The sequence below is a fragment of the Pteropus medius genome, unplaced genomic scaffold (genome assembly GCF_902729225.1).
Source record: "Pteropus medius unplaced genomic scaffold, Ma_sr-lr_union100, whole genome shotgun sequence".
Taxonomy (NCBI): domain Eukaryota; kingdom Metazoa; phylum Chordata; class Mammalia; order Chiroptera; family Pteropodidae; genus Pteropus; species Pteropus medius.
The window spans coordinates 16,171,690-16,187,808 of NW_024350319.1; the positions used below are offsets into that span (position 1 = coordinate 16,171,690).

General features: G+C 38.4%; 1 protein-coding gene across 1 annotated transcript in view; it reads right to left on the reverse strand.

Moving 5' to 3' along the window:
• MCOLN3 (mucolipin TRP cation channel 3) overlaps positions 1-5,059 on the reverse strand; it is a 32,190-nt gene extending 27,131 nt beyond the window's left edge. Inside the window, exons 1-2 of the mRNA XM_039838718.1 lie at positions 4,816-5,059; positions 2,170-2,399 (exon numbers count right to left, since the gene is read on the reverse strand). Coding sequence (XP_039694652.1) covers positions 2,170-2,397 — 228 coding nt within the window. The 5' untranslated portion in view covers positions 2,398-2,399; positions 4,816-5,059. The remainder of the gene's footprint in view (positions 1-2,169; positions 2,400-4,815) is intronic.
• Positions 5,060-16,119: the final 11,060 nt, after the last annotated feature.

Here is a 16,119-nt window from a genome sequence, read left to right on the forward strand (position 1 = left end):
AGATGATAGTTGGATGTTCCAGGGATTTTTCATCATTTGAAGCTGATGACCAAAAAGCCTCGAGAGAGAGAATTCGCAGACATTCTTACCAATTCATTCAAACACTTGAGTATCTCCCACAGGCCAGCCTTGAGCTAGGTACTGAGGATACAATGAGAAGGCAACAGTTCCTGCCCTCAAGGGCATAGAGGCAGGCAGGAGTACAGGTGGCTGAGATAGAATTGCTATAATTCAAATACTGAGCCAGGAAGTGGGAAACAGGAAACTTTTAATAGGACGCCTATCATTGTATACATCTTTGGAGGACACAAAACCTCCAACTTAATTTCTTTTCCCTGAAAAGAGGGAATCTGTCACCAAGTCACCTTCATTTGCTCCATTACAAAGTTGTCTCGATGTAATATTTGCTTGATTGCTCAGATACAGATTAAGGAAACATCACAATTAAGAAACTCTCAGTTCCTTTCAAAAACTTACCTAAACACTTTTTATGTGCTCATTACTAACAGTGTTAACATTTTAAACCATTGGCCAATTTTCCTCTTGACCACCTTAGGAAACACAGCTTAGATGAGCTTCCTAAAAGACTGAAGAGTAATTAAGATCATATGTCTTAGAGGGAATAAACCTGAGTTTGAATTTAAGTTCTACTCTTCTAGTTTTCTGACTATGAGAAGCTATTTTCACCTCACTAAGCCTCAATGTTCTCATCTATAAAATGAGAATACTATTATCTCTGATTTGTTTTCAGAATTGAACATGATGATGTCCATACAATATTTAGCCTGAAACATGGCACTCAAGTGGCACCTATCATTCTAAGTAAAAAATATTCATATATGTTTTCTACATATATGAATATTTTATATTTTTTCTGATATATAGGCTTTCTCCCTTATTTATAAGAAACAACACACATATTTTTCACTATTGTGACACTGTATTATTACCTAGAAGTGAATAATTCCAATTTCAACTTGTCAAATATTATTATATTGAGAATCGGATATCCATTTTCATGGTGATATGTTAGAGAGAATGCACCTACCTCTAAAGTCTTGATTCAGCCACGGACTAGCATGTGGCTTTTAAAACACTCTATAAATATCAGTTTCCTCCTCTGTAAAATAAAGGATGCTCGTATTGACCCAATAGGAATCATGTTGGAATTAAATAAAATAAAGTCCTGGAACAGAGTCGAGTAGTCACTCAAATGTTCATTTCCCTTGACACAATAAGTAGCATCAGAAACGAAGGCAAGAAGTCTATCAACTTCATATAACTGTAGAAATCATCTTAGCTTCTGACAATCTTAAGCATTTGTTTCAATAATCTATTAAAATTCGTGACTTCAGTGTTTAAATAACTTTTTTCTCTTTGAATACCAATTATTTATTTACTTCTGCATTTTTTTCACCAAGAAGAGAAAGTACTAATAAAGACAAAGCTTCACATCCATTTCTCCTACTAAAATCTGCTTTTATTTTTCCCTTTTGTTTTTAACAAGAGGTAATTACTCTCACCAATAGAAATACAGATCTTCACCAGAGTAAATCACACTAGTAGACATAAAGAATCACAAAATATGATTTCCCCCAAATATGTTAAGAAAATCCAAGGAAATGAGATTCAAAATCTCCTAAAATGAAGTCGCATATTTCACTACCTGTGCCGCTCCTTTTTTGTTAACTCTACATTCTTCCACTGCAGGACTCCCATGATCACAGGGCTGTGAGAATCCAGGTACTTGCCTTAATAGAAACCCTAGAAATTTTGGAAGAGAGAGAAATTCCCAGGAAATAAACTAGGAAAAGAAAGAATCTTCTGGTTGGGCAACAGCTAGTTTCCATGGCTGATTCAGAAAGCTTCAGCTAAACCTCTCAAGTGGAAGCCAAATATTAAAATTTCCTTTTTCTGAAAACTAATTAGATTATGTGACCAAAATTATAACTTAATGAAAGATGAGACGGAAAAAAAGTAAGAAAAAAAAATCCAGTCTTCTTTCACAAATATTGGAGAGAGGAGGGTTATAAATTGCATTCTTCCTTATTTTCTGTTCTTTATTGTCCTCCATTATGGATACAGTTAAAAAGTATAAAAATCACTGTCTACAATCCTCTTTGTTATTAAAAGAGGCCTTTCACCAAACTCTTGATCTAAGATGCTTACCTGGATAGTCACCATTGCAAGTTTTAGAATTTGTATGACAAGTTTCCATGGTTTTCTACCTCGAGCCCAGAACTTCTCACAAGGATTCATGAAAAAAAATTTGAGTTTTCGCCTCATCTGTTCTTCTAATAGAAGCTCCTCCGAGGGAGATGTATTCTGGTTAAAAGTGCAGCCATTTTCCTCTTGGTGAAAGCTGCAGCTACTTATAACTACCTCGGGATTTGCCATCTCTAGAGGAAAACAAACAAACAAACAAAACTGTTTCCTTTCTGTAGGTAAAGGAACAAGTTTATATTCTTTGCTGTTGCCAGACAGTCGAAGAATCCCAGACAGAAGATTTGGTTTCAAGTAAGCACCAATGTTCTAAGCTGTACTTTAGATGTTTACTTCTCAGTTCAAGTCCAAATCCCAATCAGCCACATCACTTGTGTTGCTTTTTATTGAAAGCTTTATATTTCTATAGCACATTTTACTTTTCAAAATACTTCATACCTTTTATTTCCTTTGTCTGTTTGAAAAAGATTGGGCTGGTTTTATTGTCTTCATAGTCAGCTTTTCCAGAGCAACAAAGGCACTCCAGAAACTGGGACTTATCTTAGATTTTCTCTCAGACTAATACTGATATTATGGGAACCTGTTCAAAATAAAATATCGTACACCACTAGGGAGAATAGAGCTCTTCCATATAAAAGGCTGGATTTACAATAACTTGTACTCAGAAATCAAGGAGAGGGGATTCAAACTATACTAATACAATATCTGACAAGTCACTGTTTAGACACTACACTGCTTTTCAAGTAAAATCTCACTTTTGTTTCTGATTCATTCACTCTTAGCAAATACAATATTTCCAAACGAAAGGTATTGGCTATGAAAACTAGCCAAGGGGAAAGTTTTTAAACTCGTGATTAAGAAAAAGATTAATAAGAACATTGCTGAGTCGATAACACATAAAACATATTTACAATAGCATATGCAGTACCTTCTAAATGAAATAAGTATGATAGAATTCATTAAAGTGTGGCTCGTGTGTGTTAAAATGCCTTTCAATGTATGAGCACAAAAACTCTTAGGAAAAGATATAAAGCAGAGAAAAAGGTTATTAATACCTTAGGATTTTCACTCAAGAACATGCTACTTCCTTCTTCGAGAAGGTTTGATATTTTTAACCAGCATTTAAAGAGACTTTGCCTATGGGCCTTAAAACAAAGATGATTTTACATTGATCAAAACTCACATGTGAACACCAGCATAATAATGAAGCTGTTAATAATAAAACATGTCGGTGAATTACAGATTTGAGGTCACATAAAGTCCTTTCTACTTTGATACAGGAGAAATTAAACTTTAAACAAACTAGTCACATGCCATGTAACAGTAACCCACAGGAACAAAGAGCAAACGAGTCAACCACAATTAATTTATTCAGCATTTCGCACCAAGTCATCCCGGAGAGAAGACATTTCATTTACAAGGACTGACCGCGAAACTTGCTGCAAACATTAGCTTTACCGCATCACAGAAGCCCTTCCGAGGGTACACTTGAAAACTGAAATCTGTCCAGACCCCTAGCCGCTGAAGGAGCACGGGCCACAAACCCTTCACACCCTCCCCAGAGTGCCAAGAGAAATGCGGGATGGGCGGAGCTGCGGGTCAGGAGAGAGGCTATTGGAGATATTAGGCATGCTCTTAGACTCTACAGACTAACACACATTTATTCATGGCGATGAAAGCCTTAATTGGACTGAGCTGCAGAAAATTAGATAAAAACAGGGATTATTTGTAAACAGTAAAGCCTCATAGCTGGCGACAAAGTAACGCAACCTTATTTCTTCAGAAGCGCGTTCTCACTCCACCAGACACAAAACTTCGGTCTATTTTCCGTTCTTTCTTTTTTCCATCATCTTTTTTCTTTTCCTCCCTTTTTCAACAAGTGCTAACACTAACTTTATCAGGCTGGTACTCCATTGGGGGAATGCTGGGAGGCCGCAGCGACTCTCCCGAGAGCTCGACCTGCCGTGGCCGCGCCTTCCGTCCCAGCCACTGCGCCCTTGATCCGCTTCGACAACCCCGGCACGGCTGGAGGTTGCTTTCGCCCAGCACAGGGAACCCGCACCCCACACTTCTAATACAGGGACATCCGAGTGGAAAGAGGCTGGCTGTGCAACTTGCAGACCATCTCAGAGTCCCCAGCCCGCACCCAGACGGCTACCCCAATCCAGGCCTCCCAGGAGGAGACCGGACCACAGGTGGCTTCCAGCTCTCGGAGTCCGCGCCTCGTGCTTCCCCATGGGTGGCCGCCCGGGCGTGGATCGCGCGGCAGAGCCTCCCAGCCACCCCAGCTTGAGTCCAGGCTACCCAGGGCGAGGGTGCGCGCCGACCCGACGCGAAGGGCCCCCGCGGGACCCCAGGTCCTCCCGCGCGTGCCCCTACTGACCTCGGCGAGGTGGCCAAGCCGGCGCTGCGGCAAACCGCTGCAGCTGGTACCCCGCTGTCACCTGTGTTCCTTCCATGACGCCAACGTCCGAGGGTCCTACCCTCCCGCTTTATGTCACCGGCGACTCGCCACATCGCGGTTCCTCCCTGCACCGCGGGCGCCTTTCCCAGGACACCTGATGCCTCTGGGCGGTGTGGGGCTTGGCTCACCTGCGGTACGCAGCACGCAGAGGGGGCTCCGGGCTGGGGCCGCGCGGAGACCCAGGGGAGCAGCGTCAGCGGGCAGCTCGGGAAGTCTCTAAGGCTCAGCCTTCAGCCGGGTACAGCGGAAGCTGGCCGCTGCCGTTGGCATCCTCCCTCCTCCGACCGCTTAACTCGTGCCCCTCCGCCCCCACGACTCGGGTTCCTTTCCACGCCCTTTCTGGGGCCGTCTTTCAAGGGGACAGGCGAGGCGAAAGAAACAGAATGAGCTCGGCGCTGTCCGGGGTCTCTCCGCGGTGCCCCACCTTCACCCCTTCACGGCTCTCCACGTCCCGGTAAACAACCCGCACAACCCTACTCCGGTTCTTTCTGACTGCGCAGGAGCTGCCGCGAGGTGAGGTGGAAATCCGTGGGCTCCGGGCTTCAAACCCGAAAAGGCGCCATCCCTCTTGTCCCATTCCTCTCACATGGTTGGGACGCGAGGACTGATGTAAAGAACCTGGCCAAGGGTGAGTGTTCAGTCCTCTCTAGCAGCCGTCTATTCTGATTTTCGTATACAGGGAAAATCATGAAGTGTAAGACTTTTCCAGCCTGAGCCTTGGACTCTCTCTAAGACTTCCAGTTTTGCTATGAAATTAATGGACTGTTGACTAGACTCCTCTAGACTAGATGCTGGGACAGAAAGAGTCCTAGAAAGCTCTTAGAAGAAATGTGACTAGAAATACTTGAGGTATGACAAAGATTCTTTACTTGGACAAACTTTAGGCTCCTATATGTTCTCCTAGACTCATCTGTGCACTTCTCTGTAAAATCAAGTTTTAGCAAGAACCCTGTTAGTTTAACCGAAAATACCTCCCAACACACACACACAGTCAATATCTGATCATCCTCAATATCTGATGGGGTTCTTCACCTTCTGCCATTCTGTAGGTGGTGTCTGATCACCCTGGCCTGTTTTCAGTTTGATGGGTTTAGCCAGTACTTTCATCATCTCTGTTGTTTTTCTCTTAGTAATTTTTCACCCACTGACCCCTATCTACCCTGTACTTGGACTAGGAATTCCCGCCTGCCCACGCTGTATTTAGAGTTAGCTCCATCTTTCTCCCCCACTGTAAAATTTATTGCTGTGGTCCTTATACTTACCTCAATGGTCCTGAATAAAGTCTGCTTTCAATCTTTAACAAGCGCCATTAAATAGGTTTTTTTTCTTTAAGAGTAGACCTCCAACCATAAACCTTTTTCTTCGTGATTTTTTTAAAAAATTAAACCTTGGTTTATTCCTTATCAGGGATAGGTCAGGAACTTGATTAATTTGAATTACAACCACTTTGGAAATACTTTGATTTTTTATTTTTTATTTTTTATTTTTGGCCACAGGTAAGTTTGAAACACACACACACACACAGACACATACACACACACACACACTGAATTTTCATAACAGGTAATCCCCAAAATTATCTCAAGAGCTATCAGATCCTTTACAAAACCTTTTTCAAATCAAACCAGTTTGCACGGATAATTTATAAATGGAAATAGCTTTCCTTACAATGGAGTAGAATTTTATCCTGTTAATTAACTTAAGCCTAAGTGCTGTGAACAAGGCAGATACTCAAAAGGCTATAATTGGCACACTCAATTCTCAAGTGCAATTTGCAAAATATAATCTCTAACACTCATATGCCTCCACATGCTTTAGCACTGTCTCCTTACCATAACAGTAAAGTCATCTTGACAGTGGGAGTCTGAAATACTTGATTGTTCTGGAACAATCTAAACTTTGGAGAGGTTCACGGGTGTAAATAATGGCCCTCATGTGATCTTAGTTAGAGCTGACTTAAGCAGATAGGTGAATAAAAAAGTCAGGCTTTGCAAGAGTCATATGGATGGGGGCCCAAATTCTCTTCTTGCCACTTACTGACTGACCTTGGGGAATTATTTAACCTCTTCATCTCCCCATTTCCTTCTATGTATAATTCATCTAATAAAAAGAATGATGAACTTTAATTAATGGGATGCATGTAAAGCACCTATTATTGTGCCTGGCATATTTTATGTGCTTTAAGTATTCATCTTTTTTTTTTTTTTTTTTTGGAAGAGCTAAAATAATGAAAGGATCAACCATGTTCATGGATTACAAGACTTAATATTGTTAAGATGTTAATCTAGGCAAGTTCATTTATAGAGTCAGCCTAATCTCAATTGAAATTCCAGCAAGCTGTTTTGTAGAAATTGACAAAGCGAATCTAAAATTCATACAGAAATGCAAAGAACTAGAATAACGAATTTTTGTCCTTGTTAAAAATAAAGACCAAATTGGAGGACTTACTTTACCTCATTTTAAGACTTATTATAAAACTATATGAGCAAAACAGTTCGGTATTTGTGAAGAGACATATAGAATATATATAGACAGTGGAACAGACTAGAGAGTCCAGAAATGGATCAACACACGTTTATGGTCAACTGGTTTTTGACAAAGGTACCAAAACAATGTAAAGAGGAAAATTGAGCCTTAACAATCAACATACTAATACTATTGGCTCAATATATTGACATTTTGTCAAAAGGAAGACAGGAAACTCTGATATGCAGAGTCAAAGATTAAGGTTAACATTTCTGGAAAGCATGACAGGAACATATTAGAGAGAAGCAGTTAAAGTCCAAGTAGTCGGTCTTGCTTGTAACTGTTGTCATGTTACAAGTGTATGTCCCTGGCCCTGCTGATGATTAGTTCTTGAAAATGAAATAAACATTAGTATGTTTGCATACATAGTATATATTGTGTTAACACTTTGAATAGTATTTCAAGAAATAACAAGTTTTGCAAATAAAATAACTCCCTAAATTGGCAATTTCAACATATTTCCATGTAATACTTTTGGTCTTGCTAAGAGAGCCAAATGTTAAACATTTGAATACTACCCTGTCATGTTTACTGCATTTTCCAGTGTTTGAATATTCACTAAATAATATATTTCTATGTAAGTCAGACAAAATATTTTCATTGTTAAAAGAGTAGATGAGACTTATGGTCAAGATGGGACAGTAGATAAACTGGGTTCTCCCTTTCCCATGATCACATCAAATTTACAACTAAAATATAGAACAAACATCATTGAGAACCACCTGAAGGCTAGCTAAATAGAACTCTTATAACTAAGGATATGAAAAAGAAGCCACATAAAGACTGATAGGAGGGGTGGAGATGCAAAATGAGCTGATTTCACACCCACGTGTGGTGGTTAAGAATCAGTCCCAGAGGTTCCCCCTAAGGAGTGAGGAGTCCCAACCCAACACCAGGCTCCCAGGGCACCAGTACTGGAAAAGGAGTCACCATAACATCTGGCTGTGAAAACCAGCAGGGATTGCAACTGCTGGAGACCTAGGCACTGCAGGTCTTAAAGGGCCTGTACACAGACTCACTCACTCACAAAGGCACTCACTCTAAGCTCTAGCATAGAGGCAGCAGCTTAAAAAGTGCCAGGAACATAGAGGGAGGAATTAAATTGACTAACTTCAGGGTGGGAGCTGGAGTGGCAGAGATCAGGGCAACTTTCTCTGGAGTAGGAAGCACTGACAGGCACCATTGTTTCTTTGTTGAGCTCCCCTTCCACCCAGCCAACATGGCATAGGCAGGCACCAAATCTATGTACTCCATTAACTTAGCTAACACTGTTCACCCCACCCTGATGATTCTTTGAAACCAGGCTCACCCAACTCACTCACCCAGCTCAAGCCTCTTCCAGTGGCTCCTCCACACAAGAAGCCTGACTCGGCTTACACTGCAGACTTTCCCAAACTCTCTCAAAGGTCCACAAACCCCAAAGAAGCAGCAGCTGCCCTCCGGATGCCTTGTAGCTCTTGTTAAGTGACCTTAAGCTCAGCACAAGTGGCAACAAGTCTCAGCTTGCATTGTAACTCCTATCAGGTGGCCCCAAACCTGGCATAAGCAGTGCTCAGTCTTGGCCTGGAACATAGCTTCAACTAAGTAGCCACAAGCTCAGCATAAGTGGTCGCTGTCCTCAGCCCATAACGTAGTGTCCACCAAAAAGTGCCAAGCCCAGCCTAGGTGGCCAGTCTTGGTTCACAGCATAGCCTCTTCCAAATGCGTCCAATCCCAGCACCAGAGCTCCTACCAAGCAGCTCTAAACCTGGAACAAGGAGCAGCTGATGTTGGCCTGTACCAGAACTCACTCCCAAGAGGCTCCAGACCCACTATACCTAATGGCTAGGTTCAGATTACACCAGAGCACCACTAAAATAGCTGCACAAACAACACACCCAAAGGGCAAACTTGGTTGCTAAAGTGACTCTTGCTCCATAGGGTTAACCCCTGCACAACAGCTCACCCTCTGTAGTCATGGCTAGACATCACAGCCAGTCAGCCTGAGGGGCAATTCTACCTACTGATGTGCCAACGGCAACCAAGGCTCAACTACAACAGGAGAGCACACACAACCCACACAAGGGACATGCCTGGAGCACCCAGATCAAAACAGGGATACTGTGCCACTGGGCCTCAAAGGACACCTACTACATAAGACTATTCTGCCAAGACTGGGAATAGTGGATCTACCTAATATATAGAAACAAACGCAGGGAGGGAGCCAAAATGAGGGAACAAAGAAACGTGTCCCAGATGAAAGAACAGGACAAAATTCTAGAAAAAGAACTAAACAAAATGGAGAAAAACAATCTACTACATACAGAATTCAAAACACTACTTGTAAAGATGCTTACTGAACTTAGGGAAAGAATAGATGAGTTCACTAAGAACCTCAACAAAGAGATAGAAACTATTTTTTTTTAAATAAGAGCCAATCGGAAATGAAGAATACAGTAGTTGAAGTGAGGAATACATTAGAGGGAATCAACAGAGGATTAGATAAAACAGAGGATCAGATCAGCAATCTGGAATACAAGATAACAAACACTCAATCAGAATAGCAAAAAGAAAAATAATTTTTAAATATTAGGATAGTTTGAGGGACCTCTGGGACAACATCAAGCATACCAACATTTATATCATGGGGGTACCAGAAGAAGAAGAGAGAGAGCAAAGAATTGAAAATGTATTTAAAGAAATAATGACAGAAAACTTTCTTAACCTGGCTAAGGAAATAAACATATAAATTCAGGAAGCACAGAGAGTCCCAAACAATATGAATCAAATGAGACCCACACCAAGACACATTAAAATTAAAATGCGAAAGATTAAAGACAAAGAGAGAATCTTAAAAGTAGCAAGAGGAAAGCAGTTAGCTATGTAAAAGGGAACTCCTATAAAACTATCAACTAATTTCACAACAGAAAGTTGCAGGCAAGATGGGAATGGCATGAAATATTCAAAGTGATGGAAGGCAAAGATCCACAACCAAGATTACTCTACCCAGCAAGGTTATCATTTAGAATTTAAGGGAAGGTAAAGAATTTTCCAGATAAGAAAAAGCTAAAGGAGTTCATCACCACTAAACCAGTAATATAAGAAATGTTAAAGGGACCTTTTAAAATAGAAAATAAAAGATTAAAAATATAAATAAGAAAATATAGGAGAAAAAAATTCTCATTTACAAAGGCAAACACTAAAAGCAGTAGATCAACCAACTATAAAGCTAGTACAAAGCTTAAAAGACAAAAGATCACATTAATTACAACAATAAGTTAAGGGATACACACAAACACACATACACAAAAGTAAAAAAATCATGACAAAAACATAAACATAGAGGGGGTGAGTAACTATTGTAGTAATTTAGAATGTATTCAAACTTAAGCAACTATCAACTTAAAATAGACTGCTGCAAACATAGCTTGGTATATGTGAAGCACAAGGTAACCACAAATCAAAAATCTAGAAAAGATACAAGAAATAATGAGAAAAGAATCGAAACAAAACACTATAGAAAGCCATCAACATACAAGAGAAAGAGCAAGAGAAGAAGAAAGGAATAGAGAAGAACTACAAAAGCTATAAAACAAATAAGTAAAATGGCAATAACTACATACCTATAAATAATTACCTTAAATGTAAATGGGCTAAATGCTCCTAACAAAAGACGTAGGGTGGCTAAATGCATAAAAAACAAAGTCAATACATATGCTACCTACAAGAGATCAAAAGACATATGCAGACTGAAAGAGATGGAAAAAGATATTTCATGCAAATAGAAACAAAATAAAAGCTAGGCTAGCAATATTTATATCAAACAAAATAGACTTTTAAAAAAGGGCTGTAAAAAGAGACAAAAATACCCTAATGATAAAGGGATCAATTCAACAAGTGGATATAACTGTTGTAAATATCTATGTACCCAATGTAAGAACACCTAAATATATAAAGCAAATATTGACTGACATAAAGAGAAAGTTCGATAGTGATACAATAATAGTAGAGGACTTTAAAACCCTTTTGACATCAATAGATAGATCATCCTGACCTAAAATCGACAAGGAATCTGTGGCCTTAAATGACACATTAGATCAGATGGACTTAATAGATATTTTTAGGACATTTCACCCAACAGCAGCAGAATATACATTTTTTTAAAGTGCACATGGATTATTTTCTAGGATAGACTACATGTTAGGAAACAACATAAGTCTCAAGAAATTTAAAAAGACTGAAATCATATTAAGCATCTTCTCTGATCACAACGGTATGAAACTAGAAATCAATTATAATAAAAAACTGAAAAACAAATACATGGAGGCTAAATAACATGTTACTAAACAATTAATGGGCTAACAACAAGATCGAGAAAGAAATCAAAAGGTAACTTGAGACAAATGAAAATGAAAACACACAATGACCCAAAAATCTATGGGACACAACCAAGCAATTCTAAGAGGGAATTTCATAATAATCCAGGTTTACCTCAAGAAACAAGAAAAATCTCAAATAAACAATCTAACCTTACACCTAAAGGAATTAGAAAAGAAAGAACAAATAAAGCCCAAAGTAGGTAGAAGGGAGGAAATAACAAAGATCAGAAAGGAAATAAATAAAATAGAGACAAAAAAATAGAAAAGATCAATGAAAAGCTATTTCTTTAAAAAGGTTAACAAAATTGATAAGCCTTTATCCAGACTCATCAAGAAAAAAAGAGAGAGGACCCAAATAAATAAAATCAGAAATAAAAGAGAATTGACATCTGACACCACAGATATACAAAGGATTATAAGAAAATACTACGAACAATTATATGCTGACAAATTGAACAACCTGGAAGAAATGAAAAAATACCTCAAAAATTCCAAGACTGAATCAAGAAGAAATAGAAAATCTGAACAAACTGATAACTAACAAAACTGCATCAGTAATAAAAAAAAACTCCCAACAAACTAAAGTTCCAGACCAGATGGCTTCACAGATGAATTTTACCAGTCGAAGAAGAATGAACACCTATCCTTCTTAAATTATTCCAAAAAACTGAAGAGGAGGGAAGGCTCCCAAAGTCATTTTACAAGGCCAGCATTACACTCATACCAAAACCAGACAAAAACATTATTTTTATGGTTACTCATTATATTTTTAAAGTATGTAAATAAAATGTTATGAAAAAGAAAATAATAAGTTATCATTTCAGGAATTCCTTTTTGTTGTCGTTGTTCTTGAATCCCAAAGATAAATATCTGTTGGAAATTTGGAAATGCTACTACAATAACCAGTGAATCCCTACAGCATTCTTGGTATGTGATGGATGGAAGAGAGCTTTTTTCACATCTTTATCTTCTTGCCATCTCAAAAATCCTGTCTGCTTTCGAGTAACATAGCTCAACTGAAAGTCTCAGATAGCACTGGTATTAAAGCACTCATATGTCAACCCCAAATATTTTTCACCTTTCTGTCTTTTTACATTTGTATCACTCATCTTCTTTCCTCCTTAATCTCATCTCTTTTTATTTTATTAAAATGTTTATTAATTCAACCCATATGCATTCAACAAGTATTTATTGAGGACCTCTATATTTTAGTAAAGGTATCAGGTACTATTGATAGAAATATAAATAACATATAATTCCTGCTCTTAAAGATCTCACAATCTAGAAGATAATTTTTTTTAATTTTGAGAAAATTTCAAACACGATAAAGTACAAAGAATTACACGTTAATTTTACTTAATACAACCCCTAAATTCAACAAATTTTACATTTTATTTTGTTTTCAGTCTTATTTTATAAGAAATGAAAAAGTAAAACATTATGAAGTTATTCATCCCTCACTCCCCAAATTCAACCTTCTGTCACAACTTGATGTGAATCATTTCAGTTCAGTTGTAATATTTTTCTCACACACATGTATCCATAATATATAAAAATCGTTCATGCATGTTTTTGTTTACAAAGATGGCATTGTTCTGTACATACTTTCTAATATTAACCTCATGATTTTGGTTCTGAACTTATCCATACAAATTTATTTATTTTAATAGCTTTATGGTAGTTTACTGAATATACCATAGCACTCTATCCATTTCGCTACTGATGGACATTTAGGTTTATTTCTATCTTTTGCCATTACAAAAAAATTCTGCAGTGAACATCTATGAAGCAATTCCTCATGCACACGTGTAATAGTTCCTCTAAGGTAAATATCTGGAAGTCGAATTGCTAAATTATAGAATATGTACATTTTCAGTTTTAATAAATACTGCCAAATACTCTCCAAAGTGGTTGTTCCAAATTATTTAATGAACATTGTTGGTATAACATCTATATGTCAGGCATAGATTAGGCACCGGAGATGCATCAGTAAAAAAGACAAATTTTTCTGCCCTTGTAGAGTTTATATTTTAGTGGGAAAAGGTAATCAGTGACCACAAAAAGTAAATGATAGAATATTTAAGAAAGTGATAAATTTATGGGGAAAAATAAAGCAGAGAAAGGAGAATCAGGAGTGTTGAACAGTTGCCATTGTAAATAGCATGGGGGTAGGCCTCACTGAGAAGGTAACATTTTAGCAAAAACTTGAAGCTATCTGGTTTAAGTGTTCCAGGATGAGGCAAAGACCAATACAAAGCAGGAGCCTGCGGGTTTTCTTTGTGTAAACCCCAGGAGGCCAGCGTGTCTGCAGCAGCGTGAGCCATAGCTGGGAATGATAGGAAATGAGGCTAGTAACAGGCAGGTTACACAGAACCTTATAGGCCATTGTGGGGACTTTGGATTTTAGGCAGAGTGAAATGGGAGCCTTTGCAGAGTTGAGTAGAGGACTGGCATGATTTGATTTTTGTTTTAAAAGTGTATTCCTCTGGCTGCAGTGTTGAAAATATTTCCCAAAAGAGTAAAAGATGGAAGCAGAGCAGTCAAAGATGGCTCTCAGGTTTTTGCTTGAGCAACCTTAAAGATGGAATTGCCGTCAATTGAGGTGAAAAAGACTGCAGAGTGAGCAGGTTGACAGGGGAGAATCAGATCAATTTTGAATGTGTTGAGATGTCTCTTAAGTGCTTTGCCGGCTGCTGTTAGAGGCTACTTGGTCTGGTTTTGTGTTCACTTCTCTCTCAGGCTGATAATTAGGTAAACTATAATTCAAATAAATTGCTGGGAAAATATAATAAAGACATTTAAAATGCAAACCTCGATTTTGTTCATATAAAACATAAAGTGGTCACCCTATCAAAATGCTATCATTTCGATAGTTTTAAGTTTTAAAGCACTTCAATTTCTGTGCTTCTTTTGGTGCAGGTAGGTAACAAATACTTTATGGGTTAATGGGCTACTCACAAATATTTCCTGGCTGGCTCTGATCCGAGGGCCACCCTTTGAATAACTTTGTATTAGACATACAAGTAGAAATGTCTAGTTGACAGCTGAATATTCAAATTACTTTTAATCATCACCAAAGGGCGGAGGCCATGTCTATAAATTCACTTTGAACAAAATTTAAGATTAATTCTGATTTAACAACTATTCACTGAGTATATACCACATTTGAGACACTACGCTGGCCTTTTCATGGCAGTGCTATGCGGAAGGAACAGATTAAGATCTGTGGGCAATTTGGACAGGCTAATAATTTGACTTCCCTTCAAACTAATAGTCTTTAAAAATTTATTCACCATATATCTAGTGGAAATAGGAAAAAACTAATTTCTGTTAACAAACACGTATTTGCTTTCTTCACATTTGAAATAATTTATTATTGAGTACAATTTTCCAAACTAGATAATTTATTAGGAGTATATTGAACTGTTTAAAATTTAGTTATTAAAACTGGCTAAACTCAGAGATGGGAGCATTATCTTTTGGTTGAATCTTGTGATTTGTGCCCTCAGATGGCAAAAATATTCAACGTAGATTTTATTTTAAATATGAAGTGATCTGCTTAGTTGAGAGAAGAATCAATTTTTTGTCTCCTGGTATGTGAGAAGCTCCCTGTAGAAACTAAACTAACTGTCAATCTATTTCCAATTCATCACTACGAAGTTTCATTTCCTTTTAAGAATGCCTCCATGGCCAGCAATGTGGTTGCTCTTCCCTTTATCTGTCTTCGCTCTGATTATCATCCCAAATTTTGCAGATATAAAACTGAGATATAGAGAGTTTAATAGCTTGCCTGATGTTACTTACTCAGAAAGTGACCAATTTAGGCTTCAACAAATTTTTCTAACTGTAAGAACAGTATTATTTAAGTGGCTCTACTTTAAAAAATATTTAAAGTGCCTTAGTGGTAATAATAATCATTATACGTGTAGAACTAATATTTCACTCACTCTTGATGCCTGTTGCTATTGTAGGACTATCACCACCATACAATGACTCTTCCACTACCAACTGTTTCTGGGTACAGAGAATGAGATCTCACCCACACTCACAAAGAAGTCTATTCTGCTACCACATAGCCCCATATTTTTCTTCTTAGTTCCTGAATTGGCCCCTTGAGAGTCATCTGCTGCCCAGAGTCCGGAGACCACCTATAGGGCCCTGCCTTCCCTTGTGGGAAGGACCCTGTGTGCAGGGTACTGTGTCCTCTTTAGTTTCCATTAGCCTCAAATTCTGTGCAGAAATCATAAGAATGCCTTTCTCTTCACTTAAGTGTTGCACATATTCCGATTTCATATTGAAGTTTTAGTTCTTTTTTTTTCTAGAATTGCCACAGTTGGTCCTCTCCTCCAATATTTAAGCTTTGTTCCCAAGTCAGACCTTTCTCTCTGTTTTCTCATTTTTTTAAGGTGAGTACTCTTCTGGGATGCTCCTCAGTTCCTCCTGCCATTGGGAGTGATAGTTTCCCCAAGAAGGTTGTTGAAATCCCAGCAGTTTAGAACTCAAACAAGGAAACTTCCTTCCCACTCTTTCTTCCTCCCAGGCATACTG